This window comes from Narcine bancroftii, chromosome 6, assembly GCF_036971445.1.
Source record: "Narcine bancroftii isolate sNarBan1 chromosome 6, sNarBan1.hap1, whole genome shotgun sequence".
NCBI lineage: Eukaryota > Metazoa > Chordata > Chondrichthyes > Torpediniformes > Narcinidae > Narcine > Narcine bancroftii.
This window is the reverse complement of record NC_091474.1, coordinates 18,030,118-18,057,438: the sequence shown is the minus strand read 5'-3', so window position 1 is coordinate 18,057,438 and position 27,321 is coordinate 18,030,118. Positions and strand designations below refer to the sequence as shown.

The window sequence follows — 27,321 nt, the reverse complement described above, 5'->3', positions numbered from 1 at the left end:
TTTGCAATTATTTGCTTTATTTTTAAAACTGTAAAGTGAAAGTTAATTTTCTTGTTGTTTGATGTGCTTCACACCTGGAATGAACAAGTCACTGAAACCAAATTTGTCAGATTCATATAATTTGTACTTTCTGGGGCTTCCAAAGAGCTGTGGCAATGAGGACGTCTTTTCATTCTGAGTACAAAATTAAATTCCTTTCAACTTTAGGTTGAAACATTGACTTCAAATACTCCATTGTTATCTTGTTTGAAACAAAGGTAAAATTACCACTTATACTGGAACCTTAAACATCATACATTATCTTAAACTCGCATCATGTAAATTTATAGCAAATAACTTTATTAACATCAAAACTTTTTTTTGACAAATGTTAATTAAACTTTGTAAAACAATTCAGTACCACAATTGCCACTGGTTTCCCTGCCTGAATTCTTCAAACACATGACCCTGGCAATTTCTTCTCACAACTCCCATGAAAAATAAATGCTGCTCAGTAGAAAAATAGCTTAAATTGTTGCAAAGCAATATTTGTACCCAGTTCTGGACAGCCTGCAAAATAGAATCCCTGGATTTTTTGGCAAAATTTTCAGTTCTCATTTCCAGAGTGAAAACATCCCCTAATGTTATCAGTGATAGTAATTCAATGCCAAGAATTTGCCTCATTTAAGCGAAAAATTAAACCAGTTGTTTACTCACAGAATAACCAGACTCTAGCAATCCTGTCTCTTCAAAGTCATATTATTTAAAAGGACGAACACATTTTTTAATCCAGCCACTATCAGGCTTTTGAATCTCTTCATACTACTTTAAAACAAACTACCCCAGGTCCACCAGAAAATCTGCCATTTTTTTCTTGCATGAACTGTAACTGTGAATATTTATCCATCCTTCAATATTTATTACCTCTTGGTCTGTAATGGCATATGTGGTAATTCAATATATACTATCTTGTGTATCTTTTAGCTGCAGCAAATAGTTTTGCTGTATTGTACTTGCATGTGTCACAATAAACTCACATTGAATAATGAAGTCTGGTGGGTGGCCCCTTGACCATGCCTTCCTAAAATCAATTTGGTCTTGTTGATGTTGAGAGCAAGATCGTTGTTCTGGCATCGCACAACCAGAATCTTGATCACCATCCTGTATTTGGACTCATCTTTTCCCATTATTCTGCCATCACTGGTGGTGTTGTCAGTGAATTTATTGATTGCTTTGCAGATGAATTTGGCGGTGGAACCGTGAGTGTCGCTGGAATAGAGCAGGTGTCCGTGTTGATGGTCAGCAAAGAGGTGACATTGCAAAAGGACTAACAGTCCTTGAGAGTGATTACAAGTTTTGCTGGTATGATGATGTCAAAAACCAAGCTGTAGTCAATGAACAGTAGCCTGATGTAAGTGTTCTCACACAAAGTGAAGAGTCAATGAGATTATATTCACTGTTCAGCTGTAATGACAATAGGTGAAATGAAGTGGGTTCAGAAGTTGATTTGCTCCAAAGCCAACCACTAGAACCACGCATCACTTCAGATGCAAGTGTCATTGAGGCGATTCACCTCTTCTTGGGCAACAACATGGTGGATGTTCTTTTGAAGCAGGTGATGGCCTCAGCCAGTAGCAGCAACAGGCTGACAATGTTTTCAAAAACTCCAGCCAGTTGGTCCTCACAGGTTTTGAGGATGCGGCCAGGTATACCTTCTGGGCCAGATGCTTTCCCAACATTCAACCCCCTGACTAAAATTCTTGATGTTTATATCCAGAAATTGTTGTTATCATATGAGGAACAGATAATGTTTAGCTTGTGGAGGGGGCACTAAAAGCCAGTGGAATGAGAGAAAGTCAATTGATGACTGTACAATTAATGCTGACCTATATTCAATGATCGACAGCCTGAAGTAGATGCCCCTGTGGTCCAGGTAATTTAATGCAGAAGGGCCAATGTTACAGAGTCCAGAGGACCCAAAAACCAGAAGCAATAGATATGCATCACAACACAGGGTTACTTAAACAAAAGTAGTTTTTAATTATAATTGAACAAGAAAACAGAATTAAACTTTCAACTTATTACTATCAACTTACTTAACCTACCTAACCTACTTAATCCCCCCTCTAATTCTAAGTGCAGATGTGTGTAATGTAAATTTAAGATTAGAAAAATTCTTTGGATGACAGTTTAATCTCAGTGGTTGGAGGCAATTCTTGTTCTGTGCACAGGAGTGAGCATTAACAAAGTTCACCAGGCTTTGGTGCCTAACAGGCAAATGGTTACTACTCAGGAGGGTTCTTGCTGGCTTTCAGAGAGAGATTCCTTTTCCAGGACATCCACAACTGATTCCTTCTCAATCAGTCTCGCTGACGAAACTTTCAGGGTTCTCCAGATGATCCTCTTTCTTTCAGGTCACCTTTCAGACCGTCAATCTTCTCCGTTGACCAGGGAACCTTCCAAAATTTGCCAGCTTGTCCTTCAGGAACTGATTTCTGTGACTCTCTTCGGTGTTTCACAGCCTCCCTCTCTGCAAGCAAAACTCTTTTCCTCTGCCTGCAAAGATCACATGCTCTCCCAGGCAAGCTGCTGTTGATACTTTGTTGCCTCCTGCAAAAAGCATTCTGCAAAATTCCTGCAAGTATTCTGTGTTTTAAAGTGTGCGTGTGCGCGCAAGCGGCTCCAACAGTTCCTCCCAAACCACCTCTAAATACTCTGTCACACCAGTGAGATGGCATTCGCTATTGAACTGTTATGACAACATTCTGAAGTGGGCCCAGGACCTTCTTGAGATGGGATCTGATATGATACATAATCAACCTTTCAAATCACTTCATCACAGGCTGAAAGTCATTTGAGGTTCATAATCCCATTATAAGGCTTTAATTTCAAGATGATTTTTTGCAAATTATAAACCTGGAACATTAAACTTGAAATTATTTGGAATAGATTTCCACACAAACAAGATGTACACATTACAATGTAAAATCCACACAAAATCTGAAATACCCAGCTGTAATAATATGCATTCTCATCAAACATTTCTTGAGGTGCTTGCAAAGTAACTTTTGATTTTTAAAAGAGTCAACAAAATTGTAATGTATTAAGATAATAATCACTGGCATTGAACTGATATCCTATCTTCTCTCAAAGGCATTTATAAAGATCCCAATGTACCATTTCATGAAAAAGTGTTGCCCTCGCCAATATTTATCAATATCATAAAACAAATTGACCCACTCCATATAATCTTGGATATGCAAATTGGCTGCTGGTTTTTCTGGTTACAATTAGTAATCACACACCCAAAGTTCTTAATTGACTGATAAACAGAAAATCTGGGGAATATACAAATCTGCTTTCTCTATAATTAGCCATTCGGACATGTTATTACAAGTTTCATGCAAGTGTAATTATAATACTATAACTCCTAATTAAGTATTTTGTATCCTATCAGATTATTTTAAGATGGAATGTGTCTGGACCATTTCTTTAAAGAAAAAGTTAGTAGTGACACAATGGACTGGGTGACTCCCTTATGCCCTGCAAAAGATTTTACAGTTTGGAGCAGCAGGAAAAAAAAAAGGCTGGAAGAGTAACCCTTTATTTTATTTTTAATATTATATTTATGGCTTGCAATGGATCATTTGTAACTGTATTTTAAAGCGAGGAACAAGTCTGTTCTTAAAATTCTCTCTTCCTTGTTTCAAAGTCGATGCTGGATGAGGACTCTGTGATAGTACAGATCTATCACCAATGTATATAGTGTATATAGTTACAGTATCTAGACTGTGCTTACAGCGATTGGCTGAGAGCTTAGCCACGCCTACTGTCTGGGCCTTAAAGGGTTGTGTCCCTAGCCAGGTCGGATCATTCCAGACTGGTCGGCCACCTGTGAAGAGCTCCTGTCTTTTGCTAATAAAAGCCTTGGTTTGGATCAACAACTCTTTGATTCTTTCGACGAGCTCTACAGACTCTCATTAGGAATCACAAATGCAAAAGGAGAGTTTTTTTTCCCTACTCAAAGGGTGATATCTCTTTGGAATTTTCCACCTTAGAAGGCCATGAAGATTCACTTGGTTATATTTTTTAAAAATGAGATTGATAAAATAATATTAGAATAAAGAAATAATGCGATGGAAGCAACATTTTACTCCCAATAAAAAAAGTTAACTGATTTCTTTTACTTTGTTATTAAAACTTTGGAACATACACCAGAATTTGTTGCAAATGCCAATTCAAAATATTTTCAATATTTGTACAAGATGTATTCATTTGTTTAGCACTTTTAAATACTGTGGAATATTTTGGAGAAAATACCAAAGTACTTTTGAGTAAGCTATCGAGATGGAGAACATGCAATATGAACCATTTTCAAAATCATTTAATAGAAAAAAAATCGATTGCCCATTAATCTGAACAAAGAAGTTAGAAATTAAAACTTGAGTAGGGAGATGGCAGAAAGTAAACTAATGTAAGCAAATTGATTCAAAAGCACAATCTAAAAGCCTGGATTACCTCTTCAAAGAGTTCAAAACCTGCCTTTATCAGATAGGAAATTTAAAATTACGGAATTTAATAAATTTGGAATAAGAAGATAGTTTCAGAAATGGTGACTATTAAAATACTGAATGGTCATAAAAGTTCAACTGGTTTACAAATAGCTTTAATGGAAGAAAAGAATGCCGTACTCATTTAATTGGGCTTTCATCTGATTTCAGACACACTAAATGTTGTTGATCCTTAACTGCTGACTGTAATGGGCTATCAAGCTGCTTCAGGGGACCATTAGGGAATGCTCAATAAATAAGTGATCAAAATAAATAAGGTCTCAATTCTACAGGCACGAGATGTTTGAGAAACAGGAGATAAATTAAATATATTTCTATTTTGTTTTCAATACCTCATGATTCATCCCGCTCAGTCATGAAACCAAAGAGCCCAAGTTTCATCAAAATTAAATTATGAAATTGTTTGTTGTGCATTTATAGAATTCCACTAGATTAATTGAAACATCAAAAGTGTGAAAATAAGGAAGGAGAAAATTGCGGGGGAGCTGGAGGAAAGGAGAGAGAGGGAGAGAGAGAGAGAGAGAGAGAGAGGAGAGAGGAGAGAGGAGAGAGGAGAGAGGAGAGAGGAGAGAGAGAGAGAGAGAGAGAGAGAGAGAGAGAGAGAGAGAGAGAGAGAGAGAGAGAGAGAGAGAGAGAGACCGACCGGGGTGGGGAGCTGGAGGAAAGGACACAGAGGGATAGGGAAAGAGAGATTTTAAGGTGGGGTTGAACAGAACATCCTGGTTAGGGAGTGCCCCGATGAATTATCAGATGTTATTCCTTAAATTTGCAGGTAGCTTCTGTTTGGCAGTGCATGAGTGCATTTTGGTGTAGGAATGGTGAGTGGAGTTAAAATGATTGGGCACTGGGAGGTCCCCATTATTTCAGTGGCAGAGCTAAGGTGCTCAACCAAACGACCTCTCCTCTCCAACGTGGAAGAGTCCACAATGGGAGCATCAGATGCAGAAGATGATCGATGAAGATTCACAAGTGAAGTGTTGCTTCACTTGAAAGGACAGTTTGGGGCCCCAAATAGTGGTGAGGGAGGAGGTGTGGACGCAGACGTAGTATTTCTTGCAGTCTCAGGGATAGGTATTGAGAGGGCAATTAGTGGGAAGGGATGAGAGAGTCCGAAGGGAGCATTCCCTGCGGAAAGTGGAGAGGAGAAAGGAATATGGTGGTGGGATCACATTGTAGGTAATGAAAATTACGTTAGATAAAATATGTGGAGGCTTGTGGGGTAGTAAGCGAGGACGTGGAATCCTGTCCTTGTTGCATCTTGCGGCAGATGGGCCAGGGTAATTGTGCAGGAAATAGAGATGCAGGAAAGGAATGAGTTGATGGCAGCAGAGTCGAAACCACGTTTTCACAGATGTTCTGAAATAGAAGGTCATCCTAGGAACAGAAGGAACGCAGGCAGAGTAATTGAGAGAAAGGAATAGAATCCTTACAGGGGACAGGTTATGAAGAAGTGTAGTTGAGGTAACTGTGGAAGTTGGTGAGTTTGTAGAAAATACCTGTAAAGAGTTTGTCTCCCGAAATGAAGACGGAGATATCTAGAAAGGGTGTTGCCCGAGGTGGACCAAGTGAATTTGAAGATGGGATGAACGTTAGCAGAAAAGTGGGTAAAATTGACAAGCTCAACATGAGTGCAGGAGGCAGCACCAAAGTAGTCATCAATGTGGCAGAAAAGAGTTGAGGAGCCTTGCCCGTGTAGGCATTCTAGCATATATTGCTCCACATAGCTGGAGCCCAAGCAGGTGCTCACGACTACCCCTTTGATTTGGAGACAGAAAGATGAGGCAAAGCAGGCAAAGGAGGGTGTTGGTGGAGTGGGACTGGTTTGGTCTATTATTGAGAAAGAAAAAAAGGATATGAGACCATCATTATGGGGAGGGGGGGGGAAAAGATATTGGTGTTTAGAGATTAGTGAAAATTAGCTGATTGTCCAGAGAACTAGAAGATGTTGAAGTGATGGATGGCATGCAAGGTATCACAGATGTTGGCAGGAAGGGACTGGACTGAAGATGGAGGCAAGGTAAAATAATACATGATTGGTATGGGAGGAGCACTCAGAAACAATAGGTCTACCGGGACATTTGGGTTTGTGGATCTTGGGTAAGAGCTAGAACCAGGCAGGACAAGGATGGGAAACAATGAGGTTAGTGGTTGTGGGAGGGAGATGACTAGAAGTGATGAAGCCAGTGAATATTCACAAAATGGTGCCTTGATGCTTTTTGGTGGGATTCTGTTCAAGAGATAAGTAAGAGGAGATGGCTGTGAGCTGTCATCTGGCCGCGAGCTGTCATCTGGCCGCAGCAAGGTAGAGGTCAATGCACCAGACCACAGCAACACCAACCTTTTCTGCAGGTTTAACAGCGAGTTTGGGATTGGTGTGGAGAGTATGGAGGGCAATGCATTCTGAGGAAGGTCAGATTGGAGCAAGTAACAGGAGTGGTGAAATTGAGATGGTTGATGTTTTTGCAGCAGTTGGTAATATTCCAGTCCAGGTAGAAACGTAGTCACAATAAAAATATTTTCAATGAGTACTCATTTTGAAAACAGTTGAGAGTTGCCAAGACTGTATTCAAGCCCAGCATAATCACTGACTTGGAAAGCTTAGTTTCTTCCTTTTTTGAGCTACTTTAGAGTTTTCTCGAAAATAATCTTCAGCATTAGAAAAATACTAATTGTGGCAATTGTGAAAGACAGCTGCTCATAGTTGAAGAAATGCATTCAGACCAAGTACATACATGAACATGGAGCATTTTAAGTCCAGCTTTGTTTTTATTTGTTTTTATTTTCATCACTTCCCACCCTACCATTTCTTGTAGAAGTTTCCCAAACTTACAGCCAAGTTCCATTAGCAATTAAATTAATATGTTGCACTTGTGTAGAAACTGATTTTGCACAGAATCAAGAGATTCCCACAAATCCAAAATATTTTCATATTTTTTAAACCTCAAAAATTTAACTTGAAAACAACTATCAGTTATCCAACATTATTGTACAACCATTTAATCTATATTGTATTTTTAAAAACAATCAAGATTCACAAATTGTATATTTTGAATTAGGATTATATGAGAGGAAGAGGTTGGCGTAATGGTTAGCGCAACGCCTTTACAGTGCCAGCGATCGGGACCAGACCTGGGCTTGAATCCTGCATTGTCTTGTTAAGGATTTTATATGTTCTCCAAGTTTCTGCATGGGTTTTCTCCAGGAGGTCCGGTTTCCTCCCACGCTTCAAAAACGTACTGGAATTTAGGTTAATGGGGTGTAAAATGGGCGACATGGTCTCGTACAGCTGAATCGGCCTGTTACAGAGCTATGTGTCTAATTTAATTTATACTTTTTAATTTATAGGTCATGAAGCCTTAAATGTATAGAAAAATCATATTTAACTGTTTTGAAGAAAAATAAAACTATGATCCACAGCAGTGCCATGAGATTACTCAATAATAAAGTACTGTAGCGGCGGCTACTCTGCTCCTGCAATAACACACGCAACCAGACGGGTTGAGCTCAGTGAGCAGACTGGTTTATTGCAGGCTGCTGGGCTCCACTTATACTCCCAGCCCAGACCTGGCTGAGAACCGCACTGGAGGGCGCTGACGTTGCCCGGGCATCGCATGGTCCCCAAGCGCGGGCTTCTGAGCCCCATGCTGGGAGGAAGGGAAACCCCCAAAGGCGCCATTTTGGCCTGCTGCCCCGACGCATGGCTTACAAGCGGGGCCGGATCGCCTACCTTGTGGTGAGCCGCCACACACTCTCCACCACCCCCCAGAACCGGCACCAATGTCCTTTTTTGCCGGGCGGCCTCACTTCTTGGGCTGGGCAATGACCACAGTCTCGGTGGGATCGAAGTGCGCTGGCTTCAGCCTGTCCATGGTAAACAGCTCATGCCTGCCCCACCAAGTCCAGCATGAACTTCGAGCCGGAACGCTGTATAACCCTGCACAGCTCCTCATACGGTCGCTGCAGAGGTGCTGCAGTCAGGCCCCGCTGAATGAAAACGAACTTCGCGGAAAGCAGCTCGCCAGGAATGCGAGTTGGGCAGGTGCCATGTCTGGGTGGCGGTGGGGGTTCGAAGGAGTCCAAGCATGCCCTGAGGTGAGGAAATAGTTCATGCGGCGATCGCTGGGGATTGTGAGGTGCGTTGACGAACTCACCAGGTTCTGCCGGTCGCAAGAGCTCATCTGATGACTCCTGCAGATCTTCCTTGGGAGTTGAGCGGATGCCCAGGAGAACTCAAGGTAGTTTGGCCGCCCAGTCGGGACCGGTGAGGCGGGCCATGAGCGCCGACTTAAGGTGGCGGTGCAGACATTCGACCAGTCCATTGGCCTGCGGGTGGTAGTCCATGGTGTGGTGTAGCTGTATTCCCAACCTGTTGGCGAGCTGTGCCCAGAGCGCAGATGTGAACTGGGTGCCCCAATCGCTGATGAGGTGAGCCGGGATGCCGAACTGGGTGACCCAACCATGCAACAGGGCTCAGGAGCAGGAGTCGGTGGAGGCATCTGGCATCGGGATCGCCTTGGGCCAGCGAGTGGTGCGGTCCACCACCATAAACAGGTAATGGTTGGCCTAGGAAACTGGTAAGGGCCCGACGATGTCCACGTGAATCTAGCTGAACCATTCCCGGACGTGCTCAAACTCCTATACGGGTGGCCTGGTGTGCCTATGCACCTTGGACATTTGACAATGGGTGCATGTTCTGCCCCAGCCCGTGATCTGCTTTCACAGCCCATGCCACATGAACCGTTCTGCCACCATCCGGACTGTGGACCTGATGGACGGATGTAAAAGGTCGTGGATATGATGGAAGACCTGCCTGCGCCACTGCTGAGGAACCACTGGCCACGGGGTGTCCAAGGAGATATCACACAGGATGATGCCTTTGCCGCTCGGATTCAGGAGGTCTCGAAATCGCAGGCCGGTGATCGATGTCTTGAAGGCCCTCGTCTCCTCATCAGCTTCCTGGTCCCAGGCGAGCTGGTTGAAGTCGAGGCCGGGCGTCAGCATGCAGATGGCCAGTCACAAGAGTGCATCGGCAACCACATTGTCATTCCCCGCCTTGTGCCGACCAGGGATCCTTTGCCATCGCGAGTGCCTGGGTAAGAGGTTTGTGGTCGGTGAAGATGGTAAAAGTCCTCCCCTCCAAAAATTAGCAGAAATGCCTCACTGTCAGGTACATGCCCAGTAACTCGCAGTCGAAGGCACTATACTTGCGTTCTGGCATGCAGAGCAGGCAGCTGAAGAATGCCAGCGGCTTCCAATGCCCATTCATCTGCTGCTCCAGGACGACACTGACCGCTGTGGCAGAGGCATCGACAGAGAGTGCCATATGCAGGTTGGTGTGCGGTTGGGCGAGCATGGAGGCCTTCGCGAGGGCGTCCTTGGAGGCCTCGAATGCAGTGCAGGCTTCTGGGTTCCAAGCAAGTGTCTTATGCTTGGCTGCAATGAAGGCAAACAGCGGCTGCATGATGCGCGCAGCTCCTGGGATGAAGCGGTTGTAAAAGTTGACCATATGCGCGAACTCCTGCAGCCCCTTGAAGCTATTCAGGCATGGGAACCCTGATGGCGGCAACCTTCATAGCGGCGGGTGTGGGTCCTTCGGCCATGAGGTTATGGCCCAGGAACTCCCGAACTGGCACTTAGCCGGGTTGATTGTAAGGCCGGTCGGCCAGCCGGGAGAAAATGGCATGTAGGTGGGCCTTGTGTTGCACCTGGTCCTTGCTGGCAACAAGGATGTCATCCAAATAAATAAAGGCGAAATCCAAGTCCCTGCCCACCAAATCCATGGGGTGCTGGAAGGTCTGAGCAGCGTTTTTGAGCCTGAATGGCATGTGCAGGAATTCAAACAGGTCAAAGGGGGTGATGATGGCCGTCTTGGGTATGTCCTCAGGGTGCACCGGGATCTGGTGATATCCATGCATCAGGTCAACCTTGGAGAAGACCCTCGCTCCATGCAGGTTGGCTGTAAAGTGCTGGATGTGAAGGATGGGGTAACGGTCAGGAACGGTTGCCTCGTTGAGCCATCGATAGTCTCCACAGGGACGCCAGCCGCCGGAGGCTTTCGGGACCAGCTGGAGCGGCGAGACCCATGGGCTGTCAGACCACCGAATGATCCCCAGCTCCAACAGGTGCGAAAACTCCTCCTTCGCTACCTGGAGCTTGTCAGGCGGGAGCCGGCATGCCTTGGCATGAACCAGCGGGCCCTGGGTGGAGATGTGGTGGAACACCCCTTGGCGCGGCGAGGCATCGGAGAACTGTGGCTTGAGGAGTATCAGGAACTCGTCCAGGATCTGCTGGAACTCATCTCTGGGCATGCTGATCGTGGCCATCTGTGGTTGCTCTGAGTGGGAGGTGTCGAGGCGAATGGCCTGGAAAGTACGGGTGTCTACCAGGTGCCTACCTCAAATGTCCACCAGAAGCCCGTGTGCGAGGAGAAAGTCTGCACCCAAGATGGCAGTCGGAAGGGACGAGATGGTGAATCTCCAAGCGAAATTCTGTTGGCCGATTTGGAAGTGGACCGTCTTGTCTCCATACATCCGGATTTCTATTGCTTTGGCCGCACGGAAGGGAGGTCCACAAGGTCGGTTCCTCAATTCGCTGGCCATGGCCGGTAAGACACTGATCTAAGCTCCAGTGTCAACGAAGAACTGCCGGTCACTGACTGGGTCCCACAGGTAGAGAAGGCTATGTCCTTGGCCAGCCTCCGCAGCCATTAACAGTGGCCAGCCTGGTCATTTCCTTGGAATGAGCAGGGCTGATGACACTTCCGAGCCTTGGCTCCCCAGCGCTGGTGGTAGAAGCAGAGGCCTGAAGCGGATGCTGTGGCCTTGGTTATGCTCTTGGGGGCCCTTGCAGGGGCTAGATGCTCTACTGCAGCGCGAGGAGCGGGCTTGGTGTGGTCGTGCCCGTGCCTCATGACCTGCTGGACCACTGAGCCTTTCGAGAATTGTGCGAGCCATAGCTCTTGGGTCTTCTGGGTGACCTTCTTCTGGTCAGTGAAGCTTTCCTGAACCAGCAGCGGGCGGATGTCCCCGTGCATACGTTCGAGGAAAATGCCCTTGAAAAGTGGGCAGTTGGTGTGCTCACCCATGAGCGCGACCATCTCGTCCATCTGTTCCATTGGGAACCTGTCCCCCAGTGCGTAGAGGTGCAGCACCCAAGTGGCACACTGGTGTCTGGATAGTCCGAGGGACCCACTAAGCATTTGCTTGATGGTCTCGAACTTGTCCTCAGTGGGTGGGTGCTGATCAAGGTGCAGCACACGTCTGGTGGTGGCCTGGTCCAGGGCAGTGACCACATGGTAGAATTTGGTCGTGTCGGACAAAATCTGGTGGAGGTGCAACTGGGCCTCTGCATGGACGAACGAGGTCTCCGGCTCCTGATCCCAGAATTCAGGCAGTTTCACGGCTTTAGCGCTGATCCCAGGCTCGCTCATGATGGATTCAAAGACGTTTGAACCAGTCGGGGTCACCAATTGTAGCACCGGCTACACTGCTCCTGCAATAACACACACAACCAGACAGGTTGAGCTCAGTGAGCAGACTAGTTTATTGCAGGCTGCTGGGCTGTACTTATACTCCCAGCCCAGACCTGGCTGAGAATTGCACTGGAGGGCGTTGACTTCATCTGGGCATCATGTGGTCCCCAAGTGGGGGTTTCTGAGCCCCGAGCTGGAAGAAAGGGAAACCTCCAACGGCGCCATTTTGGCCGGCTGCCCCGCTGCATGGCTTACAAGTGGGGCCAGTTCGCCTGCCTTGTGGTGAGCCACCACAGTACTATGCTATTGAAACCACAACAAAGATGGTATGTGTGCAGAGAGCTATCGATCCTTGTTCTTTCCAGCAATCTTAGTGGCAACCAAACAGAAATATTTTTCAACAGCTCCAGGAGCAAATCACTTAGCTGCTCAAAATTTTTGATTGAGAAATAATCTTTTTTCATCTTGCAAGAGATTATAACATCAAATTGAGAGATGAACATCAGATTTCTTGACGTGTTGTAATGTTTAAAAATGAACAATAGCAATACCTTAAGCTATGCAGTTATTAAAGTTTATTTCAGGATGCAGTGTCTGCATGAGTTAAAGAAGTTTTTACTCAGTTCTTTAAAAAAAAATAATTCACTTCCTCCAAAAATGTACACTGCAAAATGATATAAATTTTCCAAATATTGATATTTAACTAATTTAACTGTCATGGTTTTTCAATTTAGATGTAAATACAGCACAATAACAGGCCCTTTCAACCATTGAGGCCATGCTGCCCAATTACACCACAGCATTCCGCAGGCACCCCCAGTATATCTTGAACAAATGTTAAAAACGGTGGTTTTGAGCAGGTACCGAGGATGGTTAACAAGAGAGTTGCATTTTTTGGTGGATTTTAGTTAGGTTGTAGTCAAAAGCCTGCATGCCAAATCGATTAGAAAAGTCGAAACCAAAACAAGTTGGGCAGAGAGCAGCAAAAGGCAATGCCATCAGGTGTTAGTGCCTGGAGGTTTAATGCTGGGTTCTTCTGGGTGAAGCTTTTATGGTGAATGGCAATAACTTGGACAAAAAAAAAAATCACTGTCCCTTCAATTTTTCTTAAACATATATTTTGTCTGTTGCTTCACTTTACAAGCATCTGCAGTCTTGTTTACCTCTTCAATAAAAATTATTAAAAAAAGAAAATTGTGGAAATCCAGAGTTAAAAATAAATGTATAAATGTTTGCATTTCACTTTAACACTTTTTTCAAGATTCAAGATTCCTTTATTGTCATGTAATAGTACAAATTTATAGATTTTTTTTTCCTCTTTCTGATTTCAAGAATTCACAGTCTTTGCTTTTTTGATACAAAGATAAGTTTTCTTAAGAGGAAAGCTATAGCCCACAAGAAGATATTAATCAACTTTTCAGGTGAGCAGAAAAGTGACAAATATATTTTGGTTTAGAGAACTGGGTGGCAATTTCTTTGTGCAGTCAAACAGGGCAAATAAGTTTTGGTTACTAAAGTGTTGGGGGCACAAGGAGATTTACATTTTAAATATTTAGACATACAGCATTATAACAAATCCTTTTAGCCCATTGACCTGTGGCGTCCAATTACACCCAATTGACCTACAACTCCTGTACCTTTTGAAAGGTGGGAGGAAACTGGAGCACCAAAAAGAAACTCAAGACACAGGGAAAACGTCCAAACTCCTTACAGATAGCACCAGATTTGAACCCTAGTTGCTGGCACTGTAACAGCGTTGCACTAACTGCAACACTAACCATGCCACTATCTTTGTGACATCCATAAATCCAAGCAGATAAGATGTTTAAAGTATATAGAATACCATTTTTGCCATGGTGTAAAATGTGAGAACATGAAGGTAATCTAGAACTGTAGAAAACACCAACTTAAGTACCTCATAGAGTTCAGGTATGATTTGAATATGGTAGCTCTGGAGGGTGAGAGAAATATACAAGGGTGTTGTAAAGACAAGGGAATTTTTAGTTATTGTGAAAGATTGGCTAGGCTGTAGTTGTTTTCTTTGTAACATTGAATGCCAAAAGATGTACAAAATTATATAGAACTATGAAAGAATGAAAAGATTCTCAGCTGTATGGGACAAAATGCAATGGTGGGGGAAGGAGTAGGAAGATTAAAAGGGAATCATGGAAATGGTGAAGGGTGTTTGAAATTTATTGTTTGAAGTCTGAAATTATGAATCAATCTATCAACACATTTTAAGAAGTACTTTGATGACCACTTATTTTATAAACATACATACATAGCCACAATCCTAGAAATAGGAAGCAGAACACGAATGAACAGCTCTTTTCAGCTAACTTCCATAGTTTAGAGCAAAATAGCCTCTTTAGGTAATTGTACCTATCATTGCAAAGTCCTAAATGTAGTAGTCAACAAAATCCAGTCTCCATCAGATTTCCATTATTCACAAACAGCAGAACTTTAATGAAGTTTCTGACCAATGACAACTAGGCCACAAATCTTTGATAATGAACTTTCATCTTTGCTTATATGGGAATGATAGTCACAATGTACTGAATCCCTTCTGCTTACTAATAGCTTTACACATGTACACTCAAGTCATGTCTCCATTTGGACCATATCCTACGGCTCTGCCTTAATGCCTCTTAAGCATAGTGAATGTATCAGATTCCATCACTTCACTAGCAGCAAGTTCCTGATATCAACCACTTTCTCCACATAAAAAAAAATACCATGTAGATGCCCAAAATGAGCAAGGTGATGAGCCTCAATGACCATCAGCCAATAGCAGTTACGCCTGCAGTAATGAAGCAATTTGAGAGGCAGGTTATGGAGTTAAATCAATTTCCATCTCAGGAAGGACTTGCACCTACTTTAATTCACCTATTGACATAGCAGGTGCCATTTTGCAGGCCTTCGACTCTGCATTAGAAAACCTGGACCAGGAGAACAACTACGTCAGGCTATTATTCATGGATTACAGCTTCGCATTTAGCACGACATACCAGCAAAATCTTTAGATCGAAACACGAAAATCTGCAGACACTGTGATTGTAGTAAAATGCTGAAGGAACACAGCTGGACTCACAGCACCCATAAGAGGTGAAAATATATTACCAGGGCTTCAGGCCTGAGCCCTTCTTCAAGATGTAAACAAAAAACAGGAAGGCATCTGAATAAAGACTGGAGAAAAAAAAGGGGGAAGAATGGGAGGGTGAAGAGTCCTGACCAACAAACAAAAGGTGTTAATTTCACAAGAAATTAATTAATGTATTGAGAATTTATTTTGGCTTTGTGCAAGGAGACATGGAGAAAGGTGACAGGGGGAAGAAGGGCAGGGGTTTTTAAAAGAAAACCGGAGAAGTCTATGTTAATGTCATCTGGTTGGAGGGTTCCCAGATGGAAGATGAGGCGTTGTTCCTCCAATTTTTATCAAACTCAGAGAGTTGGGACTTTGTTCATCTCTTGCCAATGGATGCTTAGTTTCCTCATCAGTAGATCTCAATCAGTGCAGATTGGTATTCTCCTTGCTGACCATCAACGCAGGGGCACCTCAAGCCTGCATGCTTATTTCTTTGCTCTATTCACTATACTCTCATATAACACTTCAAGTTCAACAGTAACACAATCTATAAATTTATTGATGACACCATCATTATTGGCCAACTACAAGAAAAGAAGATTCATAATATAGAAGTTTGAGAATCTGGTTGGGTGGTACCAGGACAACAATCCTGCTTTTTTACATCAATAAGACCAAGAAGCTTACAAACTCTAGGAAGGGAGGCCAAGAGATCACACACCTGCCTTCATTGATGAGACTGTAGTGGAGAGTGTTAAAATTCCTGGGAGTCCACAAATTGGATAACCCCTCTTGAAGCCAGCATATCAAAGCAACTGTGAAGAAGGCACACCAACGCCTCTGCTTTCTAAGAAGTCTGAAGAGGATTTCCAGGTCATTGAATACTCGATTAAACTTCTACAGCTGGAAGATATCCTAGCTGGTTGCATCACGTTCTGGTTTGGTAACTAGTGTCAGGAATGCTCAAAAAGTGGCAAGCCTAGCCAAGATATCTATGTGATGTGCTGCCTCAAGAAGGACCCTGATCACCCTGCTCATAACCTCTTCTCATTGGAACTTTCAGGCAGAAGGTACAGATTCATGAAATCCAGCACCTCCATGTTCAAAAATAGTTTTTATTTAACAATTATCAGGTTGTTGATACTTCCCTAACCGTAAATTAGTCTGGGATCACCAAAAGATCTCTTTCCACAATTGATATGTCACTTTTTTTCCTTACACTATCAGCAATTGTGAATATTTAACTACACATCTTTTCTTATCTTATTTCTTGTGTATATGACAGTAACCTCTCATTACCACATACTAAGAAAGCTTGAACATAGTCTGTAGCCTTACATACATCATCGTTTTTTTTTAAAATCAATAATGTATTGCTTTGAGCTAGTAGCGGGTATGGCCAAAGAGTTAGATTGGTTTTATTACATGAATACAGGTGCTCCCCTTCTTACAATGGTTTGACTTACGATTTTTCAAAATTATGATTGTTCAAATCCATACCTTCAATTTTGAATTCAGATCTGTTCCCACACTTGTGATATGCAGAACAGTTTTAGTTCAATGCTTCAAATATTCTTCATGCCCAGTGTGCCTTCAGCTGGGTACGTTAATAGTTTTTTTTCCCCAGTGTGGAATAAAGGTATTCAAAATGTAATTATAAAAAATGGTAATTGCGGTATTTTTTTGTCAACTTACGATGGGTTTGCTGGAACATAACCCCATCATAGGTTAAGGATCACCTATACTTGCATTATAATCTGAAATCTAGTTTTGGTGCAATGGATGAAACCAGTATCTGCACAAACAGTTCATATTGGTCACAGGGGTATGTGCCAAGGGGGTGATTGGAGGAAAGGAAGGAGTGGACAAGGGAGTCACAGAGGGAACAGTCCTTGGGGAAGGCAGAGAGCGGAATATTTGTCTGGTAGTGCGATCACATTGTAGTAAGTGATGCAAATAGTGGGGGAACGATATACAAGATGTGGAGGCCAGTGGGGTGCTAGGTAAGGATAAGTGACCACAGGAGATGTTCCACTTGCACCCGCACCTCCTCCCTCACCACCATTCAGGACCATAAACAATCCTTGCAAGTGAAACAACACCTCACTTGTGGATCTACAGGTTCATCTACTGCATCCTGTGCTCCTGTTATGATCTTCTCCACGTCAGACACTGGAATCAGACGGGGAGAGTGCTTCATTGAGCATCTCAGCTCTGTCCGCCACCATAGCGTGGATCTCCCAGTGGCCACCCATTTCAATTTCCCATTCCATTCCCTTGCACTGCCAGATTGAGACCACATGCAAATTGGAGGAACAACATCTCAAATCTTCTACCTGGGCATTCTCCAGCTAGATGTCATTAACATCAACTTCTCCGGTTTCCATTGGGAACCCCCTTCCATCTCCTCCCCCTTTCTCCTTTCCTCAAGCTCTGCATCTCTCTCTTCCCCCCCATCTCTTTTTTCCTTCAGTCCACCTTTCACAGGCAGAGAAAATAAATTCTCACATTTCCTCATCATACCATTAACACCTTTTGAGAGATGGTTTGTACCCCTCGCCCTGTACCCATTCTTCTCCCTTTCTTTCCCCAGCCTTTCATTTAGACCCTGACAAAGGGATCAGGCCCCAATTGTCTTTACCTCCTATGAACTTTGCAAGTTGAGTTCCTCTAGTATTTCTGTGTTTTGACTAGAATTGCAGTGTCTAGAGACTTTCATATTTCACCTCAATAAGTGTGCAGACAATTCTTCGATTTTTGCATGCCTGAAATCATCACTGGTTTGATCACTAAGGTTTAGGAAAGAATGTTTACCTCTGCCAACTTGCATCTTACTCTACAACACTCTCTTCAGATAAGAGTCTCACCATAACACTCTTGAAAACACAAACCACTTCCCTCATCTCAGGAGGTACTTCTCAATGAAGGCACACATCAATAATTCACCATTACCATCAATGCATTCGCACAGCCCTTGGCTTTCTGAAGAAAAGCACGTCTGAGTATCAAGAACCCATAGTGAGCCAAAATGTAATCATCTCAGCAGAAAAGATCCCTGTCCTCCTACATGTTTCTTAGGCATTGACTAACTAGAGCAAGCATCTCAAAGTACTGGAGAGATATTAAATATGGTATGGTTGCAAACTCTTCCTAATTCAATATCCTCTCACAGCCAACATCAAGGCTTTAAATTACACTCCATCAACTCCATTCATCAGACCCTATCAGTTGTTTGCCTGAAAACTATGCATTATATCATAAGAGAACCCAGTAAATGGACGAAATGATTTATGAATATTCTCAAAATATCTTTTAAAAAGTGCAAATCCCTATTGGCAAACGAATAACTGGACCATGAGTGTACAAACTGGAGGAAGAACATTCAGGATCTTACCGAGAACTTCATGTCCATTAGTCAGAAGATCAGCATAAATACCATCTCCCAAATCAACTGCCTGTCCATCTATCAAAATATTCCTTGTCCCACCTGCATCATAAGCTTAGCAGCCACCTCAACATCCACCGAACTGGAGTGGAATCACATCATCCTTGGGCACGTCGATGAAAAGACTGCTAAAATCAGGGAATCATTTACCTTTCTTTCTGTACCCTGATCTCCACGTGAACCTTTGCCCCCTTTACATAATACAACTCCACTGCCACTGGTCACATTCAACCACAGTGTGGCCCCGTTATGTGATCGTTGGGGTCCATAAAATCTCATTGAGAAAAAAGCAGAGTCACACTAAATTGAGGTTTCAATAAATCGTTGTTACAGTTGAAATTTTTTTAAAAAATAATTTTTAGTAAACCAGAAATGCCAATTTCGCCAGCAGGAAACAAATAAAGTTGTGATGCTGAACGCACTTACAGACACACACCTAACCCAATGATCCAGTACTTGTGTTTGAAGTATCGAAGCATCCTGCTAGGAGCCTGATGCCCTGCTCCTGCCTGGGAACCCAACATCCCCGTTCCTGCCCGGGGCCCAACACCCAATGACTCATCATGTTATATCTGAATTTGCGTTAAATCGGGGTTTCACTGTATCCTATCACAATTATTATAGCAATGGCCATTGTTGTATGAAAGTCTGACGTAGGTCTGACAACACTTCATTCAGCCACAAGAACGGAATTTGATTCCATCATGACAGCACATACCAAAAAGGATTCTTCAAGAAAAAATCTTTGTAAATGTAGCAGGACCAACAATCTTCACTTTCTCTTTTCCAAATTCAGAAACTCAGGGGAGACTTCAGCAGAAAATTTACTAATTGAGGTTCCAAGAACATTTCTTTAATTTGATCCGCCTATCAACATAACCAGCCACAAAGTTTCAATATATTCAACTCATCTTAAATCTTTAAGTTTGTTTCCAATTTCTTTTTAAAACTTTAAATTTCTGCCTGCAGATTCCTCTTTTTTTTTTGGCTTGTTTATATCAAATGTTTAGGCTTGGAAGCTATGTTTAAAATTATGCATACTAAATGAAAACTCATATTGGTACAACTATTCTAACAGAACTTTTTGATTTTAAACAGATTTCATGAATGGAACATTACAAACCTTGACTTTGGCAAGTTATTAATTCAGTCTAAACAGAGTACTGAAAATGTAATAAATGTAAATCTAGGAGTTATGTTTGATAGCTTGTTTGATAGCCATGTGGGATATCAACTGAAATGCTTTAACTTTTTAAAAATAAGAATAACATTTTTAAAATGTGCATATATTTTGGCATTATGTACAAAGTTTTCAAACTGTAACTGATTGTTAACAATTCCTTAAATATGATGATTAACTGCTCTCTGCCTTACAAAAGGAACATTTTGTTTAGTTTAAGTTTGATCTCAAATGTTGCAAAATATATTCTGGATACAAAATTGCAATGCAGAAAAATCTAAGTGCAGGAGTGGAATTGTTTTTGATATTCTGCATTCAAGAAATGTATATTTTCCTGTAAATATTATCCTTTAATTCTACTGAGGAAAATCTTGAAAACCCATCACATTTGTATACTGCTTGAGAAACTGTGATTTCTTTTGCTTTTTCAATAAAAAATGAGAATTTGGAAGAATGCACAATTCCAAATATTAGCTAAATGGTTCAATCTTATATGGAGAACATACAACTTAACTTGGTCAATTTAAAAAGATGTTAGACAAGAGATACAATATCATTGAAAATTAATTTTACCATTCTTCAGATTTTTCATTCCATTTATCCTCGCATGGTACATTCAATAATACTCAAAGTACATGTTCAGAGTTCTCTCTTTTTTTTTTAAATGTAAACTTCTCTGCATCCAGGAAAGAAACATTTACAAATGGTTGATTTAGTTAGAGGGAACACTTTCCTCTCTTCCCCCCCCCCCCCAACCATGGAATGGATTGGGTTGTTTCCTATTGCAGGTGCTACTGGAATGGTTTTAGTAAAAGGGGGAAACCTAACTGAAGGGTTTACATGTTAATGTAAAATAATTTCTTTTAGTTAATGAAAAGCATTTTATCTTAAATTTTCCAGATATTTTCTTTCCCTTCATATTAGTAACCATTTCATGCTGCTTGTGTTAATGTAATTCTCATACAAAATAGTTTATAATTTTGTTTCTAATAAATTTGTTGTAATATATTTACCGAACAGGGTCATTCAAAATATTCCAAACTGAGCCCAGTATGCAGAACAGCTGAAGTACAATTGTCTTTGGTTGAAGCGGGTTAGAGAAAGAAATTTTCATGATTCCATATCACACTTTAGAGTCTTCAGCTGGTCAAAATAGTAATTATAATTTATAATTTTATGGTCATTAAGTTAATTCCTCATTGCTGGTATTTAGACATTACTATCATTTTTGTCATTTTCAAGGGCTTGTGTTGGAGGAGGAGGATGAGGAGAAAGGCAGAATGATGAAAGGCTCAAGCCCAAAACGTTGGTTATGTATCTAATGCAAAGCTGTGGGCGCACATGCACTCATCTGGCTAAAAAAGGTTAAGCTGTGCAAGTGAGCCCCTACATACTCTTCTGCCAAGTGGTTTTAAAAGCAGGGAACTATACAATTTCAAGAAGTGATCATTTGTTAAACGGTTTTCTCTGAAAGCAAATGCTGAACTTGATTAAGCATTGCTCATTATCTTCAATTCTTCACAGTTGAGATATTGACTTCTTGACTCAAGGAAAATGTGAGTAACATTTAAGGTTAAATGGCTATATCACCAGCCACAATGATTTAAGGAAGGGAAGGAAGATATTAGAAGTACACATATGGCTTTGATCAGTGCTTTGCAGAACCTATAATGATCAAAATGATTAATATGTGAACAGATAAACATACCATTCAAACGAGAGTCAACATGCTTGACACCAAGTTGGAATGTTATGTGTTCAAGATCCTCCTGAGGGTTAAGTATATAAAAAAAAACTAATCGAATATCAAGGAAGACTACTTTGGCAAAGGTGAAGTCCTTTGGATGAACCTTTAAAAGAGGCTCCACCTGTAATGTCATTGATGGTAAGACATCCAACAGTACCTTTGGACTATTTCACTAAAGCACCAATGGGAGTTGATTCCCCACCCACCCCACCCTACATGTCATCTCTCAATTAGCATAATGAAATAGAAATTATGGTCATTGTCATAGCAGCTATTTATTTCATTTTATATTACTTTTGTACACTAATTTATTGTACTGTATACGATTGGGTTTTTTTTTGGTTACACAGAGTACCTGTTTGACTTCAGCTAGTAAGAATTTTAATGTACTTATACATTGTACTTGCCTATATAATAATAAACTAATTATTGTTGATCCTAATCTTAAAACATTCACACAAAAGACTTCACTAGCAATAATCCACTTTGAACACTGAGGCTGTAATGGGTGGTTTGTACATGCAAGACCACTGATACTTCATTATTCTTTCTTCATAATTTTTGGATGAATTATTATGAAATAACTATGTGCCTTTTTGCTTCATATCTGGGGAAGACAATGTTGCCTATGAACATTTACGTAAGCATTGAACATAATGTTTGAAGTTACACAAAAATACCCGGACTTCTAAAAGTATTCTAACTTTACTAATTGCTGTAATCTTTCCAAATTACTGAACAAATTTCCACTATAGTCATCTTGTACAGCCCCAAAATAATTTCAACTTAAAATAACATTGGATCTGCAAATTAACTGTACAGTTCACTTGCAGCACTTAATAGCTTTGCGTGACTTTAACTTTTCTATAGTTAACCAGTGTATATAACCAATGCCATAAACTGAGAAACAAGCCTTTAAAAATGTGCAAACTGAAACTTTTAAATTCTAAAAGCTTATCAGAAGTTATAGCAATAAGATCCAAAAGTAAACCACGTTTAAAAAACAATATTTAGCACCATAATCCTCTGTTCCACTTAGTAAAAGCCCAGTGCACAAGTTTTCCTACTTTGGCTTAATCACTTCTTACACCACCACAAATTATATGTCGAAAGCCTGACACTGATCATCAAATGACAAAAACATTTTAATAAAGTACTACCAAAATAAGTTTATTCTCACCTGGTGGAATTTGAATATTTTGAATGTTTGGCTGATGCTGTGGGGGTTGAGGGAGCCGAGGAGCTATAACTTGTGGTGTTATAGTTGTCCTTGGGCCAGTGCTCACTGCTGCTGTCCTTGTTAGAGTTTGGGCTACTGTATTAACGGTTCCTTTCCCCAGTCCAGCTGACTGAGTGGAAATTCCACCAGGATTTGATGTCACATTCTGAAGCCCACTTTGTATAGTCTGACCAATTACCATAGTACTTGTATTTGACTGATTGTTTACACTGGACGCAGCACTACCAGTTGTTGATGTCAATATTCCCGAACCGAGAGTCTGCTGCGGTGGCTGTATAATCGTTTTGGGTTGTAAATCGGATTTGATAACCTGCCCACCAGCAGTCAAAGAAACGTTGCTTGACAAACTAGAAGGCTGACTATTTAACGTCAAAAGTGAAGTCTGATGTGGAGCTCCAGTGGCCGCAGGAGCCGGCAAGTTAGTTACACTAACCGTTGAGTTCAATATAGCATTACTACCGTTCGGTGTCGTTGCAATTGATAGAGCTGGCCCACTGTGAGGTGGGGGTCTCACCAGTGTCACTGTGGGTCCTGCTGCCTGTGAGGAAACGACAGTTGAAGGAACATTCTGCGTACTGACAAAAGACGTCTGAATAACAGTGTAAGGAGAACTGGAGGCCGGCATGGATGCTGCTGAAGACCCTGTATTAATCGTGTTCTTAACAACAGATCCAGGTCCATTATTGACCATCGTGACGGCTGGCAAGGGAGTTGCAGCTGAATAAGTGTAAGTGGTGGCATTTCCTGCATTGTGCGAGTTGATCACCATTCCATTATTCCCATTAAGAGTTTGCACATTGGAGGTGACAGTTTTCACATGGTTGGACACTGGGGTTGCCATTGCACTTATTACTACGGATTTCCCTTGACCGATGTTGCCTGAAGCTGAGGTTTCTGCTGACGATCCTGTCACTGCTGCCGCCGCTGTACTCTGCTCTTGTTCCACTCCTGGAGCCTGGGACCTTGCATTATTGATAACAGCACTTTGCTGTGCCCCACTCCCCGCCGTCGTGCAGGGCAAAACTCCGCCGCCAAATGCATTCTGAGAATTAATCTGTACGCTTTTCCCTTCAGAGCTCTCCTCCACTTTGATTTTGGCTGCGGCGGAAAGCTCTGCTCCTGCCAGTCCCATTTTGTTCTCTGCTGTTTGCAGCTGAACATTATTGCTCACCATCCCGGGTGTGTTTTCCACGTGATTGTTCACCACCTGCGCCCTTATTCCGGCCTGTTCTGCAGCGATGTGGCCCGTAGCCGCTAACTGAGACTCCAGGGACCCGACTAAGTCACTCACCACTTTCTCATCCACGTCTGAGAAGAACACATCGTCCAACAGATCTGAAGCCCCCGCCGCCATCTTAAGGCAGAACTCTTGTTTGACTCGGATCGCGCATGCGCACCGAGCCGTGTTGTTGGAAGTTACGTCAGAACAGGGTGCGCGCCGGCCCTTTGTGATTGGTCCGCCCGCGGTTTAAAGCGCCGGCGAATGAAGGAGCGTGTTATTAGGCTGTGGAATGACTGTGCTGAGCGGGCTGGAGACGCGCTGGGGAGGAAGAACACGAAAGGAAATGGTTTAATCCTGAATTTTCTCGTCTGGAAGATTCACCTATGCGACCATCTCAACGGATTCGACGAAAATGGCTTTGAATGAGATGGTTTTCTTCGGATTTCTCGTTTTTATCTTTGTACATTATTGTGTGCAAGATGGCTCCCTGGCTTCGGATGCTGACGGGCGCCACACCTGGTGTATGTGGAAAGAACTTGTCTCGCATTCTGACAGCTTTATCTCAGCGGGCATATTAACTCTGCTGCTTGAGGTGTTTTAGTTCAAACTCTGTGGGGACGTGTAGACCACCAAACCGAGATCTGTTTATTTTAACTGAATGTGAGTCTTTTTTTCCCTCCTCCAGTTGATTCGAGTAACTTTTGGGTGGTTAAATACTTCATTTCAGGTTTTAGTTTGTATGAAGTTTTCAACTTTTTTTTTCTATGCAAAAACCCAAGACTTTTACAAACTTCCGATAAGTAAAGTTTTCTCTCCAGTTCGTGTATTTTAAATATATATATTTTCACTCCTACCTGCGTGGTTAATGTTGCACGGGATTAAGAGAGCAGGTGCATTTGTCTCCGTTAAGCTTCGTCATTAAGCTTGCACTCAACATTTAACTGCTTGAAAGTTGATGTGCCATGGAATGCAGAAAGGAATGTTTTCTTTCCCCCCCCCCCGCCTTTCTCTCGTTATCTAGTGAAGTCTGTCAATGTTATAAAACTTTAATTGCGTTGCTCTTGGGGTAGTTTCGATCTTTGCGCTGAGATGAAGTGATTTCAAACTTGTTAGTCTTAGTTAATTGAGGTAAGTTAGTAATTTGATACTTTCACGTTTGAATTTGAGATAAAGATGACTTTTTTTAGTAAAGCGCAGCATGTTATAAGAATTGACGAATATAGTTGCTGGTGTGAAGTGTAAAGATTAATGTTATCTACTACTGGCCTTTAAAACTGCGGTCTAGGACTATGGCCTTCTAAAATTGCAAATAGTTGACTAAAGTGAGAAAGTCAACATGAAATGGAATATTGAAATATTATTGATAGTGTTCTACTTCTAAGCTAGATTTGTAATTGCTTTCAAATTGAGTATTAACCACTTTTTGTAATAAGATGAGCTGACTTATGACGGAGTAAAACATGAAAGTATGCAGATACAAGTAAAAACACAATGCAGGTCAAACAGTATATAGTAAAGATGAAAGATACAAAAGTGATGTTTTGTACTTGAGTCTTTCAAGGTGAATGTTATGACCTGTAAGATGGGGTCAACTGGTGGTGTTTTGATTGTTCTAATCTAGCATATGTTAAAAATCCTCAAGTTGCATGCCTACTAAACTGATTTGGGGACAGTTTGTAATCTGCAGCCTTTTCAAGTAACTTTGCTGCTAGTGTTTTTCAATGGTGAATATTGAAGCTTCTGACAAGTGCAGTAACTTGCTAGCCACTTCTGTTTTTTTTATCCTTCCTTTCCCCACACTTAAACTGATCTGCATGAATGTCAAGTAGTTTTGAGAAGAGCCCTAAAGCTACTTTCTAACCATGTTAGATGTTAATAGTACTGAAGTGACTTTAGAAAAAGGAGAACTTTTATGAAATGATAGTCTGACAATTCATCCTACATTGCTTAACATGTTAGTACATGCATTTAAATTCAGTAACTTTTTTGAACATAAAAATATTTTGAATTTAAAGATGGTTATGATTGAAATCAAAGCTGATGGTGGTGTTGTCCTTTTTGGGATATTCTGAATTTTAAAACTTTTTTCTGTGGTTGAATACAATTCAGATACTTGTGTGAGATGGGTGCACAATTTCTAGCTGACTATGTGGGTAAATGTAGGGATTGCAGATACCAGGCCTGGTTCAGTTCAGTCCACTTTTCTGTGAAAGTATAGTTCCCAATCTTGATTAGTTTTGTATGATCTCTTCTAATGGAGTTAATACATTGGGTTTTATTTGTATACAGTGTATATTTTAAAGCACAAAACTGACTATAATTGAAAACATTTTTATAACTAAAACATCTAATTATTAACATGGGCTCTTTTCAAATGAAAAGATCCTTGAATGAAAAGTTGTAATTTTAATTATCAAAATTGTTTCTTCTGCAATATCTAACTATGAAGCAAAGGACAGTGTGAATTTTGAAATCCCTTGTGCTGGACCAGTTGAAAGTTGAAAATGTTTCAGCTGCATGTACTCATCAGCACACTTAACAGTGAAGAATTGGAGCATTGCATTCAATAAGATCACTAAAAAAATCATAACCTTTGTTCAAATGCCTCTAGTTTAAACATTGTCAAAAGTATGATTCAGGCATACATTAAAGATATTTTACTTTTTGCCAATATTTGCTTTTAGATTTGAAAGAAATAATTCTAGGATATTTAAGATGAACAAAGTACTTCGTTAGAAATATACAGAACAAACATGGGAGTCAGTGTTTCTTTACTTCAAACCTTGTTACTATCTTTGCAAGTTGATATTTAATACAATTTGTATAACATGGTTGTAGCCAGGTGCAATGAGAACATCTTGCAGAAATTTTAAAATAAAATGGAGCATTAATTTCACTCCCTCCCCAGGTAGCATTTTTGGACATGTTAAATAATAGTCATGTGAAGGGCTTGAAATCAAGTCTTATTTTCAACTGAGAATGTTGGATAAGTAATCAGTCCTTGAGTCTACTTACTAGCAGTTTGCTAAATCTGTATTTTAATAATCAAATCTAGCATATTTGCTAGATGTTCACACTGTTAAAAGCCACAAAGAACATCTTACAAAGTACAACCTCAATATTCTGAAGTTTGGTGGAGTCTTTTATTAGACTTGAAAGTTTCTTCTACAATTTCTCTAAGCAGAATTTATTTCTGTGCTCAATTGAATAATGTTTTATGATCCTAAATTTTGGACTGGAATTATGGAAAAGGAAATTGCTTAATATTTTGGTTTTGCATTGGTTATCAATTTGATCTAAAAACAATGCTGGAGAAACTCATCTGGTCAAATGATGTACTTTGGTTATACATCTTTGCCACACTGTTTGATTTGAGTTTTT

At 41.4% G+C, this 27,321-nt stretch overlaps 1 protein-coding gene across 1 annotated transcript in view; it reads right to left on the bottom strand.

Annotated features, from left to right (window-relative positions):
* Positions 1–24,087, bottom strand: part of LOC138735772 (transcription initiation factor TFIID subunit 4-like) — a 74,015-nt gene extending 49,928 nt beyond the window's left edge. The window contains exon 1 of the mRNA XM_069884152.1: positions 22,659–24,087. Within this exon, the coding sequence (XP_069740253.1) occupies positions 22,659–24,072 (1,414 nt within the window). The 5' untranslated portion in view covers positions 24,073–24,087. The remainder of the gene's footprint in view (positions 1–22,658) is intronic.
* Positions 24,088–27,321: the final 3,234 nt, after the last annotated feature.